A 23,462-nucleotide genomic window follows, 5' to 3' on the forward strand; every position below is an offset into this window, starting at 1 on the left:
CAGAAAACTAGCAGTTTGGGGCTGGATTGTCTTGACATCGTGTTCTAGAGGTGAAGAGAGCTAGAATCATTTTCTTTGTATAATTGCTATGTTTGTAGCACAAGTGACAATCTAATTGTGCAAATAGCACTTGGTTGTTTTGAACTCCATTCCTGATCCTGTCTAGTTATTTGGGGCCCATGTTAGTTATCTGTCGATATTGATTTTCAGCTAGCATTAATAAATAATTCAAAGCATCTGGTTATTATTTTCAAATCTGCACAGTTAACTTTATTTACATAAGATCATTGTTGAGTTGTATCATATTAAATTTATTTATGATATTGATTGTCTGAGGCTGAACCAGACTCATTGCAACCTTGGTGTTCTATTTGACCTCAAGATGAGCTTCTGACCCCATATCCTCTCCATCATCAGGACCACCTACTTCTACCTCTAACATCACCTGCCTCTGCCTCAGCTCATCTGCTGCTCAAACCCTCATCTGTGCCTTTATCTCTAGATTTAACTGCTCTAATGCTTCTGGCTGGCCTCCCACCTTGCACCCTCTGTAAACTTCTCATTTAAGATGCTCCTTAAAACAAACCTCTGCTTTTGCATGAAGCCCAGGATCCCATAAGCTTTTTTAACCATTTTCTCAACCTGCCCTGCCATCTTCAATGATTTGTGCACACATACCCCCAAGTCTCTCTGTTCCTGTCCCGCCCTAGATTGTTTTTTTACTACTAACACATGAAAGGTTTAAAAAAAAAAATCAGATATACACATAAAATACCCAGTCTTTTTGATATACATTCAGCTGAGAATCCAGACATGTCATTGATAAGATGTGCATATGTAATGATTGAGTCTGAGGTTAATGGCCAAATATTGTTGTTCCAAATTATCATTGCTGACTGGTGACAATTAGATTATTGCAGCAACAGTTCAATCTAAGGGCTGGTATCCTATATATTTCTAAAGTATTCCAAAAGTTATGTGCTACAGTGTATAGATCTCATATCTTTTGATCTGACATGTTTTCAAACATGACAGGCCGATCAAGTCATCTGGCACAGATTAAAGAACCAGCTCATCTTGGAATGATGGTTATGATTGATAGTGGTGTCTTGGGTGATGACATGGAGCACTGGTGAGAGATTGTAGAGGGATGTGATTGGGGCCTAGGAGAGATGTAAGTTTGGGACCCGGAAGAGCCGAGGGCCCAGGGGCAGCACTGACCAGCCCATGCTGCGATATGTGTGCGCACTAGGTCTGTGCAGCAGAGCTGGTCTCCAGTCGTCCTGGGTAATCCTTGCCACTGGACCAAGACCTAGCTCTGTCAAGTCCGTGTGGTGGCTGGTGTGCAACGGCCACCCCACGTTAAAAAAACCCACACACCAGCATCTTCCACTCTTTAGGATGTAGATCAGGATCTGGAATATGATTGAAACACCTGTGAACTCATCCATTTTTGGCGTGGAAGCAAGTCATCCTCGTTTCGAGGGACTGCCTGTGATGATGATGGTCCCTTTTGGAATGAGGGGAGAGGAAGATGTGTTTGGTGGTGGCATTGCACTAGAGGTGGTGGAGGATGATCCATTGGACATGGAGCCTGGTGGTGTGGAAGGTGAGAACAAGGGGGACCCTGTCGTGGTCCTGGGAGGAAGGGGAAGGTGTGAGAGCAGATGTGTGGGAATTTGGACAAGCACAGTCAAGGGCCCTGTTGACTACGGGGGTGGGGGGGGGTGGGGAGGGAATCCTCAGTTGAGTTAAAAAGGAAGAATATCAGAAACACTGGTATAGATGGCATCATCTGAACAGATGTGATGCAGAAAGTGGGAGAATGGAATAGAGTCCTTGCAGGAAACTGGGTGAGTGGAAATGTAATCAAGGTAGCTGTGGGAGTAGATACTGGTTGAGGGCCTATCCCCCAAAATGGAGCTAGAGAAGTTGAGGAAGGGAAGAGTCTGAGATGGACCAGTGAAGGCGAGGGAGGGGTGGAAATTGGAAGCAAAGTTGATGACATTTTCCAATTTGGGGGAGAGCAGGAAGTAGCACTGATACAGTTATCAATTGTTGTTGAGGCCAATTCGTTGGATGTATTCAAAAGGGAATTAGATGTGGCCCTTACGGCTAAAGGGATCAAGGGGTATGGAGAGAAAGCAGGAAAGGGGTACTGAGGTGAATGATCAGCCATGATCTTATTGAATGGTGGTGCAGGCTCGAAGGGCCGAATGGCCTGCTCCTATTTTCTATGTTTCTATGTTTCAACGTGCTGGAAAAAGAGGTGAGGGAAGGGACCTGAGTAGGATTGGAACAAGGAATATCCTACATAATCCCAGCTAGGACCCATATAGGTTCTCATACCAACAACTTTTATTTGGAGGAAATGAGTGGAGTCAAAGGAAAAAGTTGTTCAATGTGAGAGAAAGTTCAGCCAGGTGGCGGAAGGTGTGGATGGGAACTGGTTGGGCCTCTGTTCATGGAAGAAGCTGAGCACCCTCGGGCTACTCCGGTTGGGGATGGAGGTGTGGAGGGACCGGACGACAGTGCTGAAAAAGAGCCAGGAAATTGTGAAGTGGCGGAGGGCACCGGAAGAGTTGTGGATGTAGGTCGGAAGAGACTAAAGAAAGGAAAAAAAATAAGAGTTGAGATGGGAAGAAGCAAGTTCCATGGGGCAAGGACAGGCTGGCACGATGGGTGTACTCCTGCAGTCCTGTTGTTGATCTTGGGAAGGTAGAAGAGGGATTGGGGACATTGAGGTTGGAGGCTGTTTGGGGTGGAGGGGGGGGGGGGGAATCTCTAGAGGAAATGAGGGCAATGATGGTCTGTGAAACTATTCTTCTGTCAGCGATTTTTAATGGGAGTTACAGTTTCCAATAAGGAAACAAAATAAACAAACCAGTTAAAATAATGGACAACGGTCATTAATACCATCAGTAATCTCATTGTAAATTTATCTTCAAGAACTTGCTCCTTATTTCAGAAATGATCCTGGCAGCAGTGTGCAAGGCTGGGGATTTACATGATGTGCAAATTGCCTGGAAAGTGGATGCCAAAATAAGCTTCCCAGAAAGTTAATGCTTTGGTTAGGAACAAGCTTTTTGTTGACAGCGCAGCCTATCAGATAAGGCCTGAAATCTCTGGGCTAGAACTCATTTCTGCTCAGTGCACTCATTGATTCTTCTTTAATTGGAATGACATCCTGCTTCAGGCTGTTCCGATGAATCTTTTTGCTGTGTTGTCAAAAGGCTAGTGTTTTTTTTTTGGTACATGTCCGCTCGGGCTTGAGGTCAGAAACGGCCAATAATTAGCGGCAGATCCACACATTACGGAGTTTGGAGGAAAAAAATCAAAAGCATAGGCTTAGTTGGATCAGCAATGGCAAGCGATGGAAGAGTCTTAATACCGTGGTTAACTGAGCTAGATTTTCAACTTGCTCCACGAGTGTAAAACTGGCATTGCAGATTGGCCACTACTTATTGGGCCCAAATTTCCCCATGAGTTGCACTGTTTTTTTTTTTTGGTGTAACTTGATTTTTCTGGTGCATCTTTATAGTTGCAAATATGGCCATTTAATTTGCGCCAGTGTAAGTGAGTTAGTTAGGTTTTTTGTTCGGTCAGTTTTTTTTTTCAAAAGGGAGCATTCCCAGCCACTTACACCATTTATGCCAATTTGGCCAGAAAAAAAGTTGTACTAAACTAACTTAGGGCAGTGTAAGTGTCCACTTTTGTCCGCACAGAAAGACCTTACTTAGTTAAGGAATCGGCGCAAGTAACTACATTTAAAGCACCACCAAGCACCAAACAAAGCACAAAAAGTAATAAGCAATTAATTAACAAATAAAATAAAAGGAACCCTGCCCCTAAAGCACCAAAATCAATCAGTAAATAACAAATAAAAAATAGAAGTCCTACCTTGGGGAACGCAGCGGGCCGCCGATGAGGGAGCCTATTCGGCCAGGGCTAGGGATGGCGTGCTTCAGCCCCTCCCACACACAGCCTGCAGCGCGCGTTTGTAGAAACGGCCTGCCAGGAGCTACTGCACATGCGCGCAGACTCTAGCATGCATGTGCAGAGGTCTGCTCCCAATCCATTGGGCCAGCTGCGCCACGACGGAGGAGAGGCTGGGGAGCAGCCAGAATACCGATGTCTTTTTTCGGCGCGCTTGGAGGCGGACAAAAGCGATGAAGCTCGAGTGAGGGCACCAGAAAAAGAGGTTTCGGGAAATTTGGGCCCATAGAAAGTGCCTGATTCTTTATTTCTTTTTGCATTTCCAATAGCTGATATTTTCTGCCACATTTGCCTACATAACAACAGACACTGAACTTCTAAATCATTCATTTGTATTTGAAAGTGGTGATTAGGTACAATATGAATACAAGTATCTTTTTATTGTCTTGCCTCTGCTCAGTGATTACAATTATTCCAAGATTACAAGGGTTCAAGCCTCACTTCGGAGACTTGAGCACATAATCTCGGCTAACACTTCATTCAGCTCACTACTGAGAGACTGCTACATTGTCACAGGTATTGCCTTTCTGATGAGATATTAAACTGCGTACCTTGCGCTCTACTATAAAGACCCAACTTGGAAATAAGCCTTGCATTCTGAAAGGGCTATAATTAAGTGAAAGGGCTTTAGAGGCTTTTCATTAAAGTGGTTCGAGTAACTTAATTTTGTCTGCGCAGCATTATATCTTTTACTTATTTAATTAAGATTGAAGAAAGGATCGTTCCACACCCCACGAGCCAGCTTTGATGTATCGTAGGCATGAGGCATACAAATTATGACCCATTGTCTCTGAAGAGAGACTAAACAATTTAGAGTTTAAACACATTTGGCTTCCTTCATTGAGCACTGGATTCTTCTGAAAATGATGTGCTTCAACCTGTCAATTCTTCTGTGAAGCAACTCCCTTTTCCTTCCAGCAACATCACGCAACCAATGTGTGACCAGACCGTAAGTGACTCCTGTCAGGTGAGCGTAAAAGTTCCCATAGCTCTTTCTCCCTTTGTTTTTTCTTTTCTTTTTTCTTTCTAAACTCCAAAGCCGGAGCCATTTCTGTGCATTAATTTCTGGGGTTAGTAAATTAATAATCCAGAGTCATGCATTCAAATCCCACCACAGCACCTGAAGCATTTACATTCAAGTTAATTAAATAAATTTGGAATTAAAAAGCTAGTATCCGTAATAGTGAGCATGAAACTATTGGATTGTCAGAAAAACCCATTTGGTTCACTAATGTCCTTTTTAGGGAAGGAAATCTGCCGTCCTTACCCGGTCTGGTCTATATGTGACTCCCGACCCACATCATCATCATCATCATAGGCAGTCCCTCGAGATCGAGGAAGACTTGCTTCCACTCTTAAAATGAGTCTTTAGGTGGCTGAACAGTCCAATACGAGAGCCACAGACCCTGTGGGACAGATAGTCATTGAGGGAAGGGGTGGGTGGGACAGGTTTGCCGCACGCTCCTTCCGCTGCTTGCGTTTGATTTCTGCATGCTCTCGGCGATGAGGCTCGAGGTACTCAGCGCCCTCCTGGATGCACTTCCTCCACTTAGGGTGGTCTTTGGCCAGGGACTCCCAGGTGTCAGTGGGGATGTTGCACTTTGTCAGGGAGGCTTTAAGGGTGTCCTTGTAACATTTCCTCTGCCCAATTTTGGTTTGTTTGCCTTGAAGGAGTTCCGAGTAGAGCGCTTGCTTTGGGAGTCATGTGTCTGGCATGCGAACAATGTGGCCTGCCCAGCGGAGCTGATCAAGTGTGGTCAGTGCTTCAATGCTGGGGATGTTTGCCTGGTTGAAGCTAACGTTCGTGCGCCTGTCCTCCCAGAGGATTTGCAGGATCTTGCGGAGACATCGTTGGTGGTATTTCTCCAACAACTTAAGCTGTTTACTATACATGGTCCATGTCATTGAGCCATACAGGAGGGCGGGTATTAATACAGCCCTATGGACCATGAGCTGGTGGCAGATTTGAAGGCCTGGTCTTCAAACACTCTTTTCCTCAGGCTGCACTGGCGCACTGGAGGCGGTGTTGAATTTCGTCGTCAATGTCTGCTCTTGTTGATAAGATACTCCCGAAGTGTGGGAAATTGTCCACGTTGTCCTGGGCCGCGCCATGTATCTTGATGACTGGGGGGGCAGTGCTGTGCGGTGAGGACAGGCTGGTGGAGCACCTTTGTCTTACGGATGTTTAGCGTAAGGCCCATGCTTTCGTACTCCTCAGTAAATACGTTGACTATGACTTGGAGTTTGGCCTCTGTGTGTGCGCAGACGCAGGTGTCGTCTGCGTACTGTAGCTCGACGACAGAAGTTGGGGTGGTCTTGGACCTGGCCTGGAGACGACGAAGGTTGTACAGGTTCCCACTGGTTCTGAAATTTAGTTCCACTCCAGCGGGGAGCTTGTTGACTGTGAGGTGGAGCATGGCGGCGAGGAAGATTGAGAAGAGGGTTGGAGCGATGACGCAGCCCTGTTTGACCCCGGTCCGGAAGGGATTGGGTCTGTAATGGATCCGTTGGTAAGGATCATGGCTTGCATGTCGTCGTGGAGCAGGCGAAGCAATGTGGTTGATTCTTAACTGCCCTCTGAAATGGCGGCTCACCACTACCTTCTCGAGGGCAATTAAGAATGGGCAATAAATGCTGGACTTGCCAGCGATGTCCACATCCAGTGAATGAATAATTCACCACTACTGCGAACCCTAGTGCAACAATCTAAACCTGAATGTTTATTTTCCTCTTGCAAATCCCTGATCAGTCCAGACTGTTTCTGATCTTGCTTTGTTTCTAATACCTCCAGGTTCTGATTTTTCCATAAAGTTTTCCATCTAGAAGTTTTAGGTCCAATTATCTGTTTTGCATACTATAAATTGGGATTAAACCAAATTATAATTTCCTCTCAGCAGGTCAAATGCTGAATTAACCAACTTGTTTGATTACAATTGACAGTAATAATCGGAAGTGGCAATATATGGCAGCCAGAAAGCGTAACTATCATCACTATTGCAGTCACAAGTACAGAAGTTAACTGCTGTGTGATCCCTGTAGAACAATGGAAGTTTACAGCACAGAAGGCCATTCGGCCTATCGTTTGTGCCAGATCTTTGGTGCAATCCAAGACTATCCCACTACCTTGTGTTCTCCTTATAGACTCATATCATCCTCTGCTACAAATATTTATCCAAATTTCCCTCAGACGATGCAATGCTCTCTGTCTCTATCATCCCTTGTGGCAAAGTATTCAATGCTCTAACAACTCTCTGCAAGGATTTTTTTCTGATCCCTTGCCCCGCTCTTGGTGACAATTTTAAATTCATGACCAGAGGAAATGGTCACTATTCACTCTATTAAAATGATTCAATAATGTAACAACCCAATATCGGCTTACTCTTTAGTGATCCAGTGGAAATAGACCCAGTATATCAAGTCTCTCCTCTTAACTATAGGCTCCCATCCCTAGCATCACCCCAGTGAAGCTACACGGTATGCTCTTGAAAGCTTTAATATCGTTTTCCATAATGGGGTGCCCAAAACTGCACACTGCACACTCACCACAGTCTAACCAATTGGGGAAAGAGTGGGGAGTGGGACTAGCTGATCTTGCAGAGAGCCGGCATGGGCTCGACGGGCCGAATGGCCGCCTTCCATGCTATAAGCACTGCATATGATGATGACTAATGTATCATTCATTCTCTTTGTACTGTATGCGCCATATCTAAAATCAAAGTGCTGTTAAGTTTTTTATGGCTTTATATACCCGAACACTCTCTTTCAAAGAATTATATATTTGAACGAGTTCCTAGGTTCACCCCCCCCCCAAATGTATTACCTCACACTTGTCCTTATACATTTGCACACCTGTTCTGCTCATCTGTTGGTCTTTCTGAATCCTCCTAGCTGTTTGCTTTTATGTTGTCAGTAAATTTCGAGATTGTGTTTCCTAGACCCCAAGTCAAAATCAATTGTTTCCATTATATAAAGTGATTGAGGAAAAGTTCTCTTCGCACAGACACAAAGAGGATACTCATTAAATATGATCTATTTTTCATTGCGGTAAATGATGCATAATGCAAAAATGTACAGTGCTGTAATAGGAAGTGTTAAAATAGGCAGGCAGCTACCATAGATCCTTAACCCAGGGAAAGGAATTGGATAGACTGAGGCTGTATTCCTGAAATTCTTACACAGCTATTTCCTCCCTGGAGATGCAAGTGGGAATTGTGAATCTTCCCACATAGTCAAAGTTGGAATAGACATTGTAGCAATCATTTTATTTCCTTTCATGTCGGAGTAAAATTACTAATCCTAAACTCCCATCAGAGAACCAGACGAGAAGGGAGCTCAGACTGGAGACAGAGCTATGGCATTGTAACACTTAATTCTTCAGCCAGTGCTAGCTTTGAGCACAGTATTGGTGAAATTATCCTGTTATACACAGCCAGAACATACAGTACTGGAACAGGTTGGACCCGAATACTCGATTGGGGTGATGTGATGTCCAACTTGTTCTTCAATTTGAAGTGTCAGCCTGTGGGATTTACATGAGTTGTCACGAAGGGGGCTTGTGACATTTGATGGAGTTACTGAGAATTATCTGAAATCGTCTCCAGTTTTACATGTGCTCAATAAAGGAACAGGAGTGGGCCATTCAGCCGCTTGAACCTGTTCACCGTTCAATGGGATCATGGCTGATCTGTATCTTAACTCCATCCACCTGCCTTGGCTTCATATCCTTTTATACTCTTGTCTGGCAAAAATCTATCGCTCAGATTTAAAATTATTTATTGAGTTAGCATCTACTGCTATTTGTGGGAGCGAGTTGCACATGTCTACCACCCTTTGTGTGAAGAAGTGGTTCCGAACTTCTCTCCTGAATGGTTAGGCTCTGATCTTGAGGTTATGTACCTTGTCCTGAATTTTCCCACCAGTGGAAGAAAGCTTCTCTCTATCTAGCCTAGGAATTTCATTCAAAATCCTTAAAAATCTCAATCATATCACCCCTTAAAGCTTTTCTATTCCAGAGAATACAAGCCGAGGTTATGTCATCTCTCCTCATAACCTGAGCCCTGGAAACATTTTGGTGAATCTGTGCAGTATTCCCTCTAAAGCCAATATATCCCCGCGGTACCCAGAACTGTACACTACTCCAGATGTGCTCTGACCAGGCCGTAATAGTGAATATCGTGGGCCGTCCCGACCTGTGTGAGATCACCACCGCAGGTCGGGGTTATAAATAGAGCTGGAGCACCGGGCCCTGGATCATCGTGGGCGAAGGTGCGGTGAATGAGGGTACAGGGCCCAGAAGAGGCAAGGGCCCAGAGGCAGCACGGGCCAGCCCACACTGCGATATGTGTGCGCACTAGGTCTGTGCAGCAGAGCAGGTCTCCAGTCGTCCTGGTTAACCCTTGCCACTGGATAAAGGCCTAGCTCTGTCAAGCCCGTGTGGTGGCTGGTGTGCAACGGCCACCCTACGTTAAAAAAATCCACGCACAGGCATCTTCCACCCCCTCAATTGGAGTTCAGGACTGGAACAGCGGGTCCTTCAATGAAACATCTGTGAACTCTTGTGGAAGCAAGTCATCCTCGTTCGAGGGACCGCCTATGATATGAATAGTGAATAAGATAAGTTGTGTTTTCTGTGCAGTTACGATAATATATAATGTCTTATTCCTTCATAACTCATCAAATTTAGCTAAATTATGAATACGAACACCAATTTTATCTGACCCTGCTTGGACTCGTTTGCACAGTTTATTCGGATCATAGAAATTTCAGTACAGAACTAGGCCGTTCACCCAGTGCTGGGTCTCCATGCAGTGCTATCTACTCTAAGCCCCAATACCAGCTCGATACACATACCCTTTTGTGTTTTTCTTTGCATATGACTAATTTGGTTTCAATAGCCACTTGTGGTAATGCATCAATATACTTTTGGATGAAAAGCAATCACTCTAGCCTCCCCTTTTTATGCTTCTAGTACTAATCCTGAGTTTCTGTCTCGTCGTTACTGATTTGGAAGTAAAGGGTCTCTGAATCTTGAGAACGTGGGGAGGGTGGTGCATAAATATTGGGTTGTACTGCCAACAGTTAGACCGGGATCACGCCCCCAGTGCCCTCCAGCACTGACTGCCCCATAGTATGCGAGGTCAGTGGGAAGGCACCTTATTTCATAGAATCATAGACATTTACAGCACAGGAGGAGGCCATTTGGCCCATCGTGTCCGTGCTGGCCGACAAAGAGCTATCCAGCCTAATCCCACTTTCCAGCTCTCGGTCCGTAGCCCTGTAGGTTACGGCACTTAAAGTGCATATTCAAGTACTTTTTAAATGCAATGAGGGTTTCTGCCTCTACCACCCTTTCAGGCAGTGAGTTCCAGACCCCTGCTACTCTCTGGGTTGGAAAGAGTTCTCCTCCACTACCCTCTAATGCTGCTACCAATTATTTTCAATCTATGCTCCCTGGTTATTGACAATATTTGCATAAGGTTGGTGGGTATCTGCTCTATTTTTGCCTTAAGCTCTGATCACCACTAGCTACTCATAGTGTGTGGGGGAGGGGGTTGGAGGAGGAGGTTTGCCCAACCCCCACCCTCACCCATTCACAACCTGGCAAGGCCGGCATTTATTGCCCATCACTAGCCACCCTGAGAAGATGGTGATGGGCTGCCGCATTGAAGCTCAGTTTTGATACAACTGAGTGGCTTGCTTGGCCACTTCCGAGTTTAGTTAAGGGTCAACCACGTTGGTGTGGGACTGAAGTCACATATAGGCCAAATCGGGTAAGGACGGTGGGTTTCCTGCCCTACCCGGGAAGGACATTGGTGAACCCTTTGGGATCAAGGAATTGCTGATGGGGTGTGTTGGACAACGTGGACCATTTCCCATATCGCGGGAGCCTCTTATCAACAAAGGCAGACATTGATGCGGAGATTCAGCATCACCTCCAATGTGCCAGCACAGCCTTTGGCCGTCTGAGGAAAAGAGTGTTTGAAGACCAGGTCCTCAAATCTACCACAAAACTCATGGTCTACAGGGCTGTAGTAATACCCGCCCTCCTGTGTGGATGTGAGGCATGGACGATGTATAGAAGGCACCTCAAGTCGCTGGAGATATATCACCAAGATCCTGCAAATCCCCTGGGAGGACAGGCGGACCAACATCAGTGTCCTCGACCAGGCCAACATCCCCAATGTTGAAGCACTGACCACACTCGTTCAGCTTCGCTGGGCAGGCCACATAGTACGCATGCCAGATATGAGACTCCCTAAGCAAGTGCTTTATGCGGAGCTCCTTCATGGTAAACGAGTCAAAGGAGGACAGCGGAAACGTTATAAGGACACCCTCAAAGCCTCCCAGGTAAAGTGCGACATCACCACTGACACCTGGGAGACCCTGGCCGCAGACCGCCCGAGGTGGAGAAAGTCCATTTAGGAGGGCGTTGAGCTCTTCGAGTCTCGGCACAAAGAGCGTGGAGAGGTCAAGCGCAGACAGCGGAAGGAGCACGCGGCAAACCAGCCCCCCACTGACCCCTTCCCTCAACGAATGTCTGTCCCACCTGTAACAGGGTCTGTGGCTCTTGTATCAGACTGTTCAGCCATCAAAGAACTCACTTTGGGAGTGGAAGCAAGTCCTCCTCGATTCCGAGGGACTGTCTATGATTCAGTTAATCACATTTTATTGTTATAGAGGGCTGATTACCAACCTTAGCTGACCTAAAGACATCATTATTTGATTCTGTAACTGTGTGGCCTAGATTTCAAAGCAGTCAATATTTTGCTGTGGGGAACTGCCTATATGGCTGCTTTCGTTCTATAACTCGCAGACCAGTGTAGAATGCTAATTCGAAGTGCCGGCACTGAAGTTACAGCATTGTGGCAAACACTTGCATCATTTTACACGCACTGTGATCTGGGTCACACTTGAACATTGGCTTATTGAGCTGTCAGTTAGAATTACTGCTATGTTTTGCCTGTGTGATTAATGAATTAAATTGATGCAAGGAGGACATTTTGCAACTTTTCTCAACAGCCATAATTTTACCACATACTAAGAAGTAATGTTTAACATTGTTGGATTCTTCTATCCTTCACCGGTAAATCCCAGTTCCTACCAGATGACAAAACAGACTGCCTTTGAACAAATGCTGATCTGAAACCGTCTCGCACCAAGTCCCGCTCACCCATCACCCCCTGTGCTCGCTGACCTACATCGGCTCCTGTTCCGGCAACGCCTCGATTTTTAAAATTCTCATCCATGTTCACAAATCCCTCCATGCCTCGCCCCGCAATATCTCTCTAACCTCCTCCAGCCCTACAAAGCTCTGAGTTCTCTGTGCTCTTCCAATCCTGGCTTCTTGCGTATCCCTGATTATAATCACCTCGACCATTGGCGGCCGTGCCTTCAGCTGCCTGAGCCCTCGGCTCTGGAATTCCCTCCCTAAACCTCTCCACTTCTCTAACTCTCTCTCTCCTCATTTTACGGCCCTTCTTAAAACCTACGTTTTTGACCAAGCTTTTGGTCATCTATGTGGCTCGCTGTCAAATTTTGTTTGACAACACTCCTGTGAAGTGCTTTGGGCTGTTTTACTGCATTAAAGGCGCTATATAAATGCAGGCTGTTAAGTTTGCACACTTTGAATCCCTTGATTGTTGCAAACTTAAGTTTACGTTGCTTGCTGAAGTAATAGAACAGACGATATTCTGCTGACCAAGCTGCACAAAATGGGAGAACTATCTCCATCCTTGCTGTACCAACAGCAGTGACCTGCCCTTGTGTTCGTTCCTACAGTTGCCAATGGTGGTTGAACATAGTGTCGGAGGTTCCATCACATGATCGCCAACCACCCCGCCCAGTCAAGCAGCCTTTTTTCCCCATCTCCAACATTCAGAACTAATAAACAAAAGCGTTAAAAATAAATTGCGCATTTCTTTCATTTTTGGTTTCAACGCCCCGATGAGTTTTCTCCCAGGGTTGCTCGTGGCAGTGTCACGTTTCAATTTGCAACGGCTCCAGGATAATCCTGGAGGGTTGGCAATTTCATTCTTGCCCCTTCCCTTCTGCCACACTCCCCCCCCCCCCCCCCCCCCCCCCTCCCATAAAACCTCTGAGCAACAGCTAAGCAACGAACTCCAGCTGAACCAGGAGGAGCGGTTTGGTGTGGTCCGTACATAGCGGCATTTTACCAAGAAAGCTGATTCTTTTGTTTACAGATTGGCCTCATCGTGACGATAGATTATACAGGACAGGTAGAGATAAACGGTTGAGAAGTAAATTTGTAGCTGCTTGCAAGACGCTGGTCCAAATATTGTGGTCAGAGGCTTGCCGCGCGCGGATGCCGCCGACCAATATTTTTTTAACGGAAGTACCGGGTGGTCCCGGAGGAACGAACACTTACGCTCCAAGGCCCAGGTGCGCAGCCCAGCGCAGAGGCCCACGTATCCCGGGAATGTATACGCGTCCTGGGATCACATGTGCCTGGACCACCAATCACAGTGGCGTATTCTCATTCATAGTATTGGGTGCTCCGAGCTCTCATTACTATCAATGCGAATACCCCTAAAATCAAATAAAACATAAATTTAAAAAAACACGATTTTTAAATTAATAAAAATTGCATTAAATTAAATGTTTTAATAGTGTTAAGAATAAATTTACTTTTATAGACTGGGTTTTTAATAGAAAAAATAAATGTTATTACTTATTTTTATATCTAATTAAAACACTTTTTTTTACCAGGCTTAAGAGTTTGAAGGACAGGGGTTGGGCAAATAGCCCAAATTTCCGCCCGCGAAGGCCCTTCTCCCAGGGATGTGATCTGTCAATGCATTTTGACAATGCAAGTGCTGGGTTCAGGTGCATGCACTTCGCGTGCCTAAACCCGGAACTTGCAGGGCCTCTTCGGGCGTGTGCGTACAGTACGCACCTGGAGAGGCCCCAATTTCAGGGCCAATAGAAATGTAAACCTTTCTTTCAAATAAGTGTTTGGTCACCTCTCTGAATCGCTCATTCCATGGTCCAGTTCTATTACTCTGAAAAGCGTGGCTAAGTGTGCTTCTCCTGCCTGCTGCCAGCCCCCTTGTAGCTCCCCTCCTTCACCCCTCACTCCCAACCCCCAGTTGGCAAGCTGTTTATCAGCGCTCATTTAGTGCTGGCAGCTCGCCAATTTTAATTTACCGAGGCCCGATCGGCAAAATCGATCTGGCCTCCCACTAGTGCCATCGGGCGGGCAGTGAAAATGTCCTGCTGCCTTCGGACCGAGGTATGATCAAGATGTAAATCACACAGAGACAAGTCATTCGGCCCAACCAGTCCATGCCGGCGTTTTGCTCCCCTCGAGCCTCCTCCCGTCTTCCCTCATCTAAATCTATCAGCATAACCCTTTATTCCCTTCTCCCTCACATGCTTGGCTAACCTCCCCTTAAATGCATCGATACTATTCACTTCAACCACTCCCTGTGGTAGTGAGTTCCACATTCTCATCACTCTTTACCCAAAGAAGTTTCTTCTGAATTCCCTCTATAAAAATCTTGCTTGGACCACAAGGCTGGCTGGAGTGGGATCTGGAAATATGGTACAATGCACCCAATTTTGGCCATGACTTGCTCCAATTTTTTTGAGTAAGTTGGTTTTCTGGCGAAAGTTGAAAAACGCCATTTTCCCCAATAAACTTGCTCCAGAGTAACTTAGGTATGATTTTTTTTTTTTGTTCCGTTTTTTTTTCAAAAGGGGGCGTTCCCAGCCACTTACGCCAGTTTTGGCCAGTTATGCCACTTTGGCCAGCAAAAACTTACTCCAAATCCACTTAGGTCAGCGTATGTGGCCAGCTCTGAAAAACATTGTGGGCAGTGAAGAAAGCAGCGCACATTAATACATCGGCAGACATTAGGGCAGGGATAGGGGAGGGGGGGGGAAGGGAACCAAGAGGACCTGAAACAATACAACCGAGCACCAAACATTGCTCGGAAAAGCACAAACAAGTAACATGCTAATAGAAATCAGTCCGGAAAGGCAGTGGGCCGGCCTGTGCGTGAGGCCATTCGGCCTGGGATAGGGGCGGTAAGATGTGCACCGGGAGTCCAGTCGGCCAGGGCTAGGGGCGACTGCAAGTGAACGGGGGGTTGGGGGGGTGCGGAAGCAGAGTGACCGAACGTGGCATCGGTGGGTGGGGGTACATTTGTACCAAGCATAAAAAATAATAAGCAATTAATTAACAAATAAAAAATAGAAGCACCAAGACCAAAGTAATAAGCAATCAATCAATCAGTAAATAACATAAAAAAATAGAAGTCCTACCTTAGGGAACGCAGCGGGCCGCTGATGAGGGAGCCCATTCGGCCAGGGCTAGGGATGGTGTGCTTTGGGCCCCTCCCATAGACAGCCTGCAGCGCACGTTTGCAGAAACGGCCTGCCAGGAGCTACTGTACATGTGCGCAGACTCTAGCATGCATATGCAGAGGTCCCCAATCCACTGGGCCATGTTACCCCACCATCGAGGAGAGGCTGGGGAGCGGCCAGAATTGGGAGGAAGATTTGCGGCACGCTTGGAGGCGGACAACACCGGCGCACCTTGGGCGAGGGCGCCAGAAAAAAGGTGTTGGGGAAATTTGAGCCCTAAACGGGGTGTCCTTATGGGGGTTAGAGCAGAGGAACATGGGAACAGGAAGAGGCCCATCAAGCCTGTTCTGCCATTCAGTTAGATTGTGGCTGATCTGTATCTTAACTCTACCTGCCTTGAGTCGTAACCCTTAATACCCTTCCTAACAAAAATCTATCTATCTACGTTTTCAAATTATCAATTAGCCTCAACAGCTTTTTGGGGGAGAGAGTTCCAGATTCCCACTACCCTTCACCTCATTCAGGCAAAAGACATAATTAATAAAACTTGCACCTTTATCACACTGAAATGCATTTCACACAGTGAATTACATTTGAAATGACTTGTTGTTATTTAGGCAAATGCAGCAGCTGTCAGCCTTGAGCCGAATAACCTCTTGACCTGCTTATTTCGGTGGCACAGTTTGAAGGAATACTGTTGGCTGGGTCACTGGGTCCTTGTTGTACGGGATGCTGAGCATCCATCCAATCTGTAAAACCATGCATTCAGATCATCTAATCTAAAGCATGGCCTCTCCAACAGTGCAGCACTTCCTCAGTATGCACAAAGAGTGTCGGCTTAAGCTGCTTTCATAGGGCCCAATTTTGGCCATGACTTGCATCAATTTTTTGGGAGTAAGTTGTTTTTTCTGGCGTAAGTCCAAAAATTTGCTCCAGAGTAAATCAGTTAGGTACGATTTTTTTTAGTTCAGTTTTTTTTTCAAAAGAGGGCGTTCCCAGCCACTTAGGCCAGTTTTGGTTATTTATGCCACTTTGGCCAGCTAAAACATACTCCAAATCCACTTAGGTCAGCGTATGTGACCAGCTCTGAAAAACCTTGCGGGCAGTGAAGAATTCGGCGCAGGTTAGTACATTTAAAGCACCAACACTAACAAAGCACTAAACCAACCACAAAAAGTAATAAGCAATCAATCAATAACAAATAAAAAATACAAGTCCTACCTTTATGCCAGAATCAAGTTTTTTTTTAAGTCGTCCCCCCCCCCCCCAATACACTCTTTTCCCCCCCTTCCCAAAACACTCTTCCCCCCCCACCCCCCAAAACACTCTTTGCCCCCCCCCTCCCAAAAGACTCTTTCTCTTTCCCCCCCCTCCTCCCAAAACACTCTCTCTCTCTCTCCCTCCCCCAAAACACTCTCTCTCACCCCCCCAAACATTCTCTCTCCCCCCCACCCCCCAAAAACACCCCCCCCCCCAAAACACTCTTTTTCTCTTCCCTCCCAAAACACTCTTTCACTTCTCCCCCCCAAAAAACACTCTCTCTCCCCCCCCCAAAACACTCTCTCTACCCCCCAAAAAAACTCTCTCGCCTCCCCCAAAACACTCTTTCCCCCCCTCCCAAAACACTCTTTCTCTCCTCCCCCCCAAAACACTCTCTCTTACCCCCCCCCCAAACACTCTCTTTCCCCCCAAAACACACTCTTCCCCCCCCCCAAAACACTATTTTCCTCCCCCCCACCAAAATACTCTCTCCCTCCCCCCAAAACACTCTTTTTCTCTCCCCCCCCCCCCAAAAACACTCTCTCTCCCCCCCCAACACTCTTTCTCTTCCCCCCCCCTCCAAAACACTCTCTCTCCCCCCAAAACACTCTCTCTTCCCCCCCCCAAAACAATCTTTCTTTCTCTCCCCCCCAAAAAAAAACACTCCCTCTCTACCCCCCAAAAACACACTCTCTCTCTCTCTCTCTCTCTCTCTACCCCCCCCAAAACACTCTCTCTCTCTCTCTCTCTCTCTCTCTCTCTCTCTCTCTGCCCCCCCCAAAACACTCTCTCTCTCTCTCTCTCTCTCTCTCTCTCCCCCCCCAAATCTCTCCTCCGCCCCCCCCCCCCCAATCTAAACTCTCAAGCGCAATCATCAATGAATAAAAAGTAGAACCGAAGTCCTACCTTGGCCCGGGAACTCAGCCGGCTGGTGCGGGAGGCCACTCGGCTGGGGATAGGGTGCGGCGAGATCGGGGCATCCCTTCAGCCGGGGATAGGGGCTGTGAGCATTGGGTCCTGCTCACAGCCCGCAGGATACGCTGGGGGCAGGAGCATGCGCACAGCCTTCACTGCGCATGCGCGCAGGTGCTGGCACTGTTTTCGGCGCTGGCCTGTTACTCCGCCCCCCATTTCACAATGCACGCGAGGCTGGGACTCCAGGGACTCGGAAGAGCGATCAGGATGGGGCGACTTTTTTCCGGTGCCAAAAAAAGGTGTTGGCCAAAATTGAGCCTATACTGAGTTGAGTAGCGTGCCAGTGCCGTTTGTTCCCAACACCAGGGTCTGGTGCAGTCTGCACGGAGGCAACTGGCGAGATTTTGTTGGGGTTGTTATCAGCTGTGTAAGAACTGCACGTTGGGAGCTGATGGCACTAAATAAAGGAAAGAGAAACTTTCATTTATTCATCGCTTTTCAGGACGTCCCAAAACCGCTTTGCAGCCAATGAAGAACTTTTCAAAGTGTCGTAATGTCACTGTTGTAATGTATGAAACGCGGCAGCCAGTTTGCGCACAGCAAGCTCCCACAAACAGCAATGTTATAATGACCGAGATAATCTGTTTTTGTTATGCTGATTGAGGGATAAATATTGGCCAGGACACCGGGGATAACTCCCCTGCTCTTTTTCGAAGTCGTGCCATTGTATCTTTTACATCCACCTGTGAGAGCAGACGGGGCCTCGGTTTAACGTCTCATCCGAAAGAAGGTGCCTCTGACAGTGCAGCGCTCCCTCAGCACTGCACTGGAGTGCCAGCCTCGGTTTTGTGCTCCAGTCTCTGCAGTGCGACTTGAACCCACAATAAACGGCTTTAGATCAGTTGCAAAAACCCGCCATCTTCTGACTCGGAGGCGAGAATGCTACTAACTCATCCGAGCTGTCATAAGCAGGCAATTTTACTCTGTATCTTGTAATCTCTGTAACAGATGACCGGGAGTGTTTGTTGCTGCACTGTATGACCAAAACGGAAAGAATTCAGGACTCCAGGCAGCGGCATCCCTCATCTTAATCCTTAAAAAAAGCATTTCCAAAGGGCCACAGACTTAAACAGTCCAGGATATCTTGTAAGAATTGAATACTAGTCCTTTTGTAGTAAACAAAATCCCCATAATCGTATTAAATGACTCTGACTTCTTTTTGATGTAGAATATAGGGGAGAGGTAGAAAGTAATGTGGGTTGAAGTGTGTAACTAAAAGGTTTCTTGCCCAAGTGAAGTCTGTGTACATGAAAGTGCAGAGAGTTTTGAAAACTGTAACTAACGCCAGCTTTTTCTTTGAGCTAGACAACCTCACCATATATGGAGCTGGTCTGATGAAATCAAAACAACATCCACTACTGGAATTTGAGCCAAAGTGTCACAGGCTAAATACCTAGTGAGATCTGGACTTAAGTACAATTTGGATCATTTCCTCTACAACGAAGTAGAGGTGGAAAGTGGAACCGCCTTGTTTGATCCGTAGGCTGCATGTATACGTGCTGTGGGTATACAGACCTACTCCACTCGGTCATACAGAAAATGGACCGTTTAAACTTTCAGTTTAATTGGACTTTCATCATTCTGGTGACTTGCGCAATATTGAGGAATCTTTAAAGAGCTTAAACAGACAGTCACTAGAATACATTTTGCAGCTTAAGAGCTGCTTTAGAACGGCTTACACTCACTCCTGTTGGGCAGCTTTTGTCAGCTGCTGTAGAGCAAGACTTTAATATCATGATTTAGCATCCTCCTTTTGCAATTCTTTTCGTGACATGGCAGCTTGTATCTTTAATGTCGAGTGCTGAGCTTATCACCTGTGTATGACAGCTGAGGCCGCTAGTTGTCTGTGGATCAATACTAACCCTCGATGATCTGGGGATCGGAAACTCCTCCTTTTGCAATCCCTCCATGGCCTCGCCACTCCCTATCTGTGTAACCTCCTACAACCCTCCCAGACCTCTGCATTCCTCTCATTCTGACCCCTTGCACATCCCTGATTTTAATCGCTCCACCACTGGTGGCTATGCCTTCAGCTGCCTGGGCCCCGAGCTCTGGAATGCTCAGACTAAGCCTCCCCTCTACTTCTTTGACACAGCGTTTGGTCGCCTGTCCTAACATCGCCTGGCGTGGCTCGGTGTACAATCTTGTTTGATAAACGCTCCGATGAAGTGCCTTGCAACAGATCAGCCATGATCTTATTAAATGGCGGAACAGGCTCGAGGGGCCAAATGGCCTACTCCTGCTCCTATCTCTTACGTTTTACTACGTTAAAGGGGCTATATAAATGTAGGTTGTTGTTAAAGTGGCAAATGGCGTCTGGCATCTTTATTTTGAAGACTCTTTTTTTTGTTTTTTAAATTTAGGTGGGGACCAGGGTTTATTGAACAGCTTCTTCAGCAACTGGGCAACAGCAGACATCAATAAGCACCTGCCCTTCATTTACAACCTGAGCAGTATCTCAGTCTATTCCTACCTTCCTGCTTTCAAACAGTAAGTATGTACAGGATACTTTATTCAAGGAAATTCCCAAGTGCATCGGTTCTATCTCACCTGGTGGTTGTGTGAGCCTTGGTGCTCTCCCTTTCTCATGGTCTACGTGATTTAGTCCCTTCAAAATCCTACAAGAAACAGTAGTCGTATCTAATGCAGGATTTTTTTTCCCCATAGAGAAAGACTTGCATTTATATAGTGCCTTTCATGACCTCGAGATGTCCCAAAGCCCTTTACAGCCAATTGAGTACTCTTGGAAGTGTAGTCACTGTTGTAATGTAGGAAATGCTGCATCCAATTTGCGCACAGCAAGCTCCCACAAACAGCAATGTGATAATGACCAGATCATTGTTTTTAGTGATGTTGGTTATGTAAAATTACAGCACAGAAACAGGCCATTCGGCTCAACCAGTCTGTGCTGGTATTTATACTCCACACGAGTCTCCTCTCATTCCATCTGCCTCATCTTAGCCTTTCAGCATATCTTTCTATTCTCTTTTCTCTCATGTACTCATCTAATAAGAACATAAGAAATAGGAGCAGGTGTAGGCCATACGGCCCCTCGAGCCTGCTCCGCCATTTAATAAGATCATGGCTGATCTGATCATGGACTCAGCTCCACTTCCCTGCCCACTCTCCATAACCCCTTATTCCCTTATTGTTTAAGAAACTGTCTATTTCTGTCTTAAATTTATTCAATGTCCCAGCTTCCACAGCTCTCTGAGGCAGCGAATTCCACAGATTTACAACCCTCTGGGAGAAGAAATTTCTCCTCATCTCAGTTTTAAATCTAGTTTCCTTTTGAAAGCATCTAAGCTATTCATCTCAACCACTTCCTGTGGTAGCGAGTTCCATTCTGAGTAAATACATTTCTCCTTATTTCCCTAATGGATTTATTAGTAACTATCTTGTATTTATGTTTTTGATTTTCCCACAAGTGGAAACATTCTCTCCACATCGATGTCCAACCCATTCATCATTTTAAAGTCTTCGATCAGGCCTCCTCGAAGTATTTTCTTTTCCTAAAGAAAAAATGTCCCAACCTCTTCAGCAGTCTTTCCCGAATAGCTGTAATCTCTCTGGTCTTATTCTTGTAAATTCTTTTTGCACTTTCTCCAGTGCTTCTATGTCCTTCTAATAGTAAGGAGACCAGAATTGTGCAGTACTCTAGGGCCCGAATTTTCCGGGGCGTCAGCTGGCGTGATCGGTGATGGGTCGGAACACTGCCGTCAACCCACCCAAAGCACGAGGGCTTTTCCCAATGTCGCGTCTGGCGCTGAGCAGATCCGATCGGCAGCAGCGGGGAACCTCATTCAGATGATTAGTATCGAGTTGCTAGATGCTTAACAGCCTATTTTCACTTGTCTTTTGTCTTTAACTTCATGACCAAGGGTTCACTGCTGTGCGCAGACCACAGCACTCAAGCTGAGGTGTGAGTTCAGTGGCCATTGCTCCAGCTGATTACTTGCGCAAAACATAAAAACAGATAGTAAAAGCTTTTACAGATATATAAAACGGAAAAGAGTGACTAAAGTAAATGTTGATCCCTTAGAAAATGAGAAGGGGGATTTAATAATGGGAAATGTGGAAATGGCTGAGACCTTAAACAATTATTTTGCTTCGGTCTTCACAGTGGAAGACACAAAAACCATGCCAAAGATTGCTGGTCACAGGAATGTGGGAAGGGAGGACCTTGAGACAATCACTATCACTACGGGGGTAGTGCTAATGGGACTCAAGGTAGACAAGTCCCCTGGTTCTGATGAAATGCATCCCAGGGTATTAAAAGAGATGGCAGAAGTTATAGCAGATGAATTCGTTATAATCTACCAAAATTCTCTGGACTCTGGGGAGGTACCAGCGGATTGGAAAGCTGCTAATGTAATGCTTCTGTTTAAAAAAAGGGGGCAGACAAAACGCAGGTAACTATAGGCCGGTTAGTTTAACATCTGTAGTGGGGAAAATGCTTGAAACTATCATTAAGGAAGAAATAGCGGGATATCTAGATAGGAATAGTGCAATCAAGCAGACGCAGCATGGATTTATGAAGGGGAAATCATGTTTAACTAATTTACTGGAATTCTTTGAGGATATAATGAGCATGGTGGATAGAGGGGTACCGATGGATGTGGTGTATTTAGATTTCCAAAAGGCATTCGATAAGGTGCCACACAAAAGGTTACTGCAGAAGATAGAGGTATGCGGAGTCAGAGGAAATGTATTAGCATGGATAGAGAATTGGCTAGCGAACAGAAAGCAGAGAGTCGGGATAAATGGGTCCTTTTCGGGTTGGAAATCGGTGGTTAGTGGTGTGCCACAGGGATCGGTGCTGGGACCACAACTGTTTATAATATACATAGATGACCTGGAAGAGGGGACAGAGTGTAGTGTAACAAAATTTGCAGATGACACAAAGATTAGTGGGAAAGTGGGTTGTGTAGAGGACACAGAGAGGCTGCAAAGAGATTTAGATAGGTTAAGCGAATGGGCTAAGGTTTGGCAGATGGAATACAATGTCGGAAAGTGTGAGGTCATCCACCTTGGGGGAAAAAAAAACAGTAAAAGGGAATATTATTTGAATGGGGAGAAATTACAACATGCTGAGGTGCAGAGGGACCTGGGGGTTCTTGTGCATGAATCCCAAAAAGTTAGTTTGCAGGTGCAGAAGGTAATCAGGAAGGCGAATGGAATGTTGGCCTTCATTGCGAGAGGGATGGAGTACAAAAGCAGGGAGGTCCTGCTGCAACTGTACAGGGTATTGGTAAGGCCCACCTGGAGTACTGCGTGCAGTTTTGGTCACCTTACTTAAGGAAGGATATACTGGCTTTGGAGGGGGTACAGAGACGATTCACTAGGCTGATTCCGGAGATGAGGGAGTTACCTTATGATGATAGATTGAGTAGACTGGGTCTTTACTCGTTGGAGTTCAGAAGGATGAGGGGTGATCTTATAGAAACATTTAAAATAATGAAAGGGATAGACAAGATAGAGGCAGAGAGGTTGTTTCCACTGGTAGGGGAGACTAGAACTAGAGGGCACAGCCTCAAAATACGGGGGAGCCAATTTAAAACCGAGTTGAGAAGGAATTTCTTCTCCCAGAAGGTTGTGAATCTGTGGAATTCTCTGCCCAAGGAAGCAGTTGAGGCTAGCTCATTGAATGTATTCAAGTCACAGATAGATAGATTTTTAACCAATAAGGGAATTAAGGGTTACGAGGAGCGGGCGGGTAAGTGGAGCTGAGTCCACGGCCAGATCAGCCATGATCTTGTTGAATGGCGGAGCAGGCTCGAGGGGCTAGATGGCCTACTCCTGTTCCTAATTCTTATGTTCTTATGACAGCTTTAAATGTACAGGGCAAGCTCCCATCTGACAGATACTCAATTTCCTCAACCACAAACTGTTTCTCACTCCTTTTT

The 23,462-nt window shown here is 46.0% G+C and overlaps 1 protein-coding gene across 3 annotated transcripts in view; it reads left to right on the forward strand.

Moving 5' to 3' along the window:
- LOC139265987 (glycogenin-1-like) overlaps positions 1-23,462 on the forward strand; it is a 75,835-nt gene that overhangs the window by 40,813 nt on the left and 11,560 nt on the right. For all 3 annotated transcript variants that reach the window (XM_070883676.1, XM_070883677.1, XM_070883678.1), the window contains one exon: positions 19,920-20,046. In XM_070883676.1, the coding sequence (XP_070739777.1) occupies positions 19,920-20,046 (127 nt within the window). The remainder of the gene's footprint in view (positions 1-19,919; positions 20,047-23,462) is intronic.

This window comes from Pristiophorus japonicus, chromosome 6, assembly GCF_044704955.1.
Source record: "Pristiophorus japonicus isolate sPriJap1 chromosome 6, sPriJap1.hap1, whole genome shotgun sequence".
Classification (NCBI taxonomy): Eukaryota; Metazoa; Chordata; class Chondrichthyes; family Pristiophoridae; genus Pristiophorus; species Pristiophorus japonicus.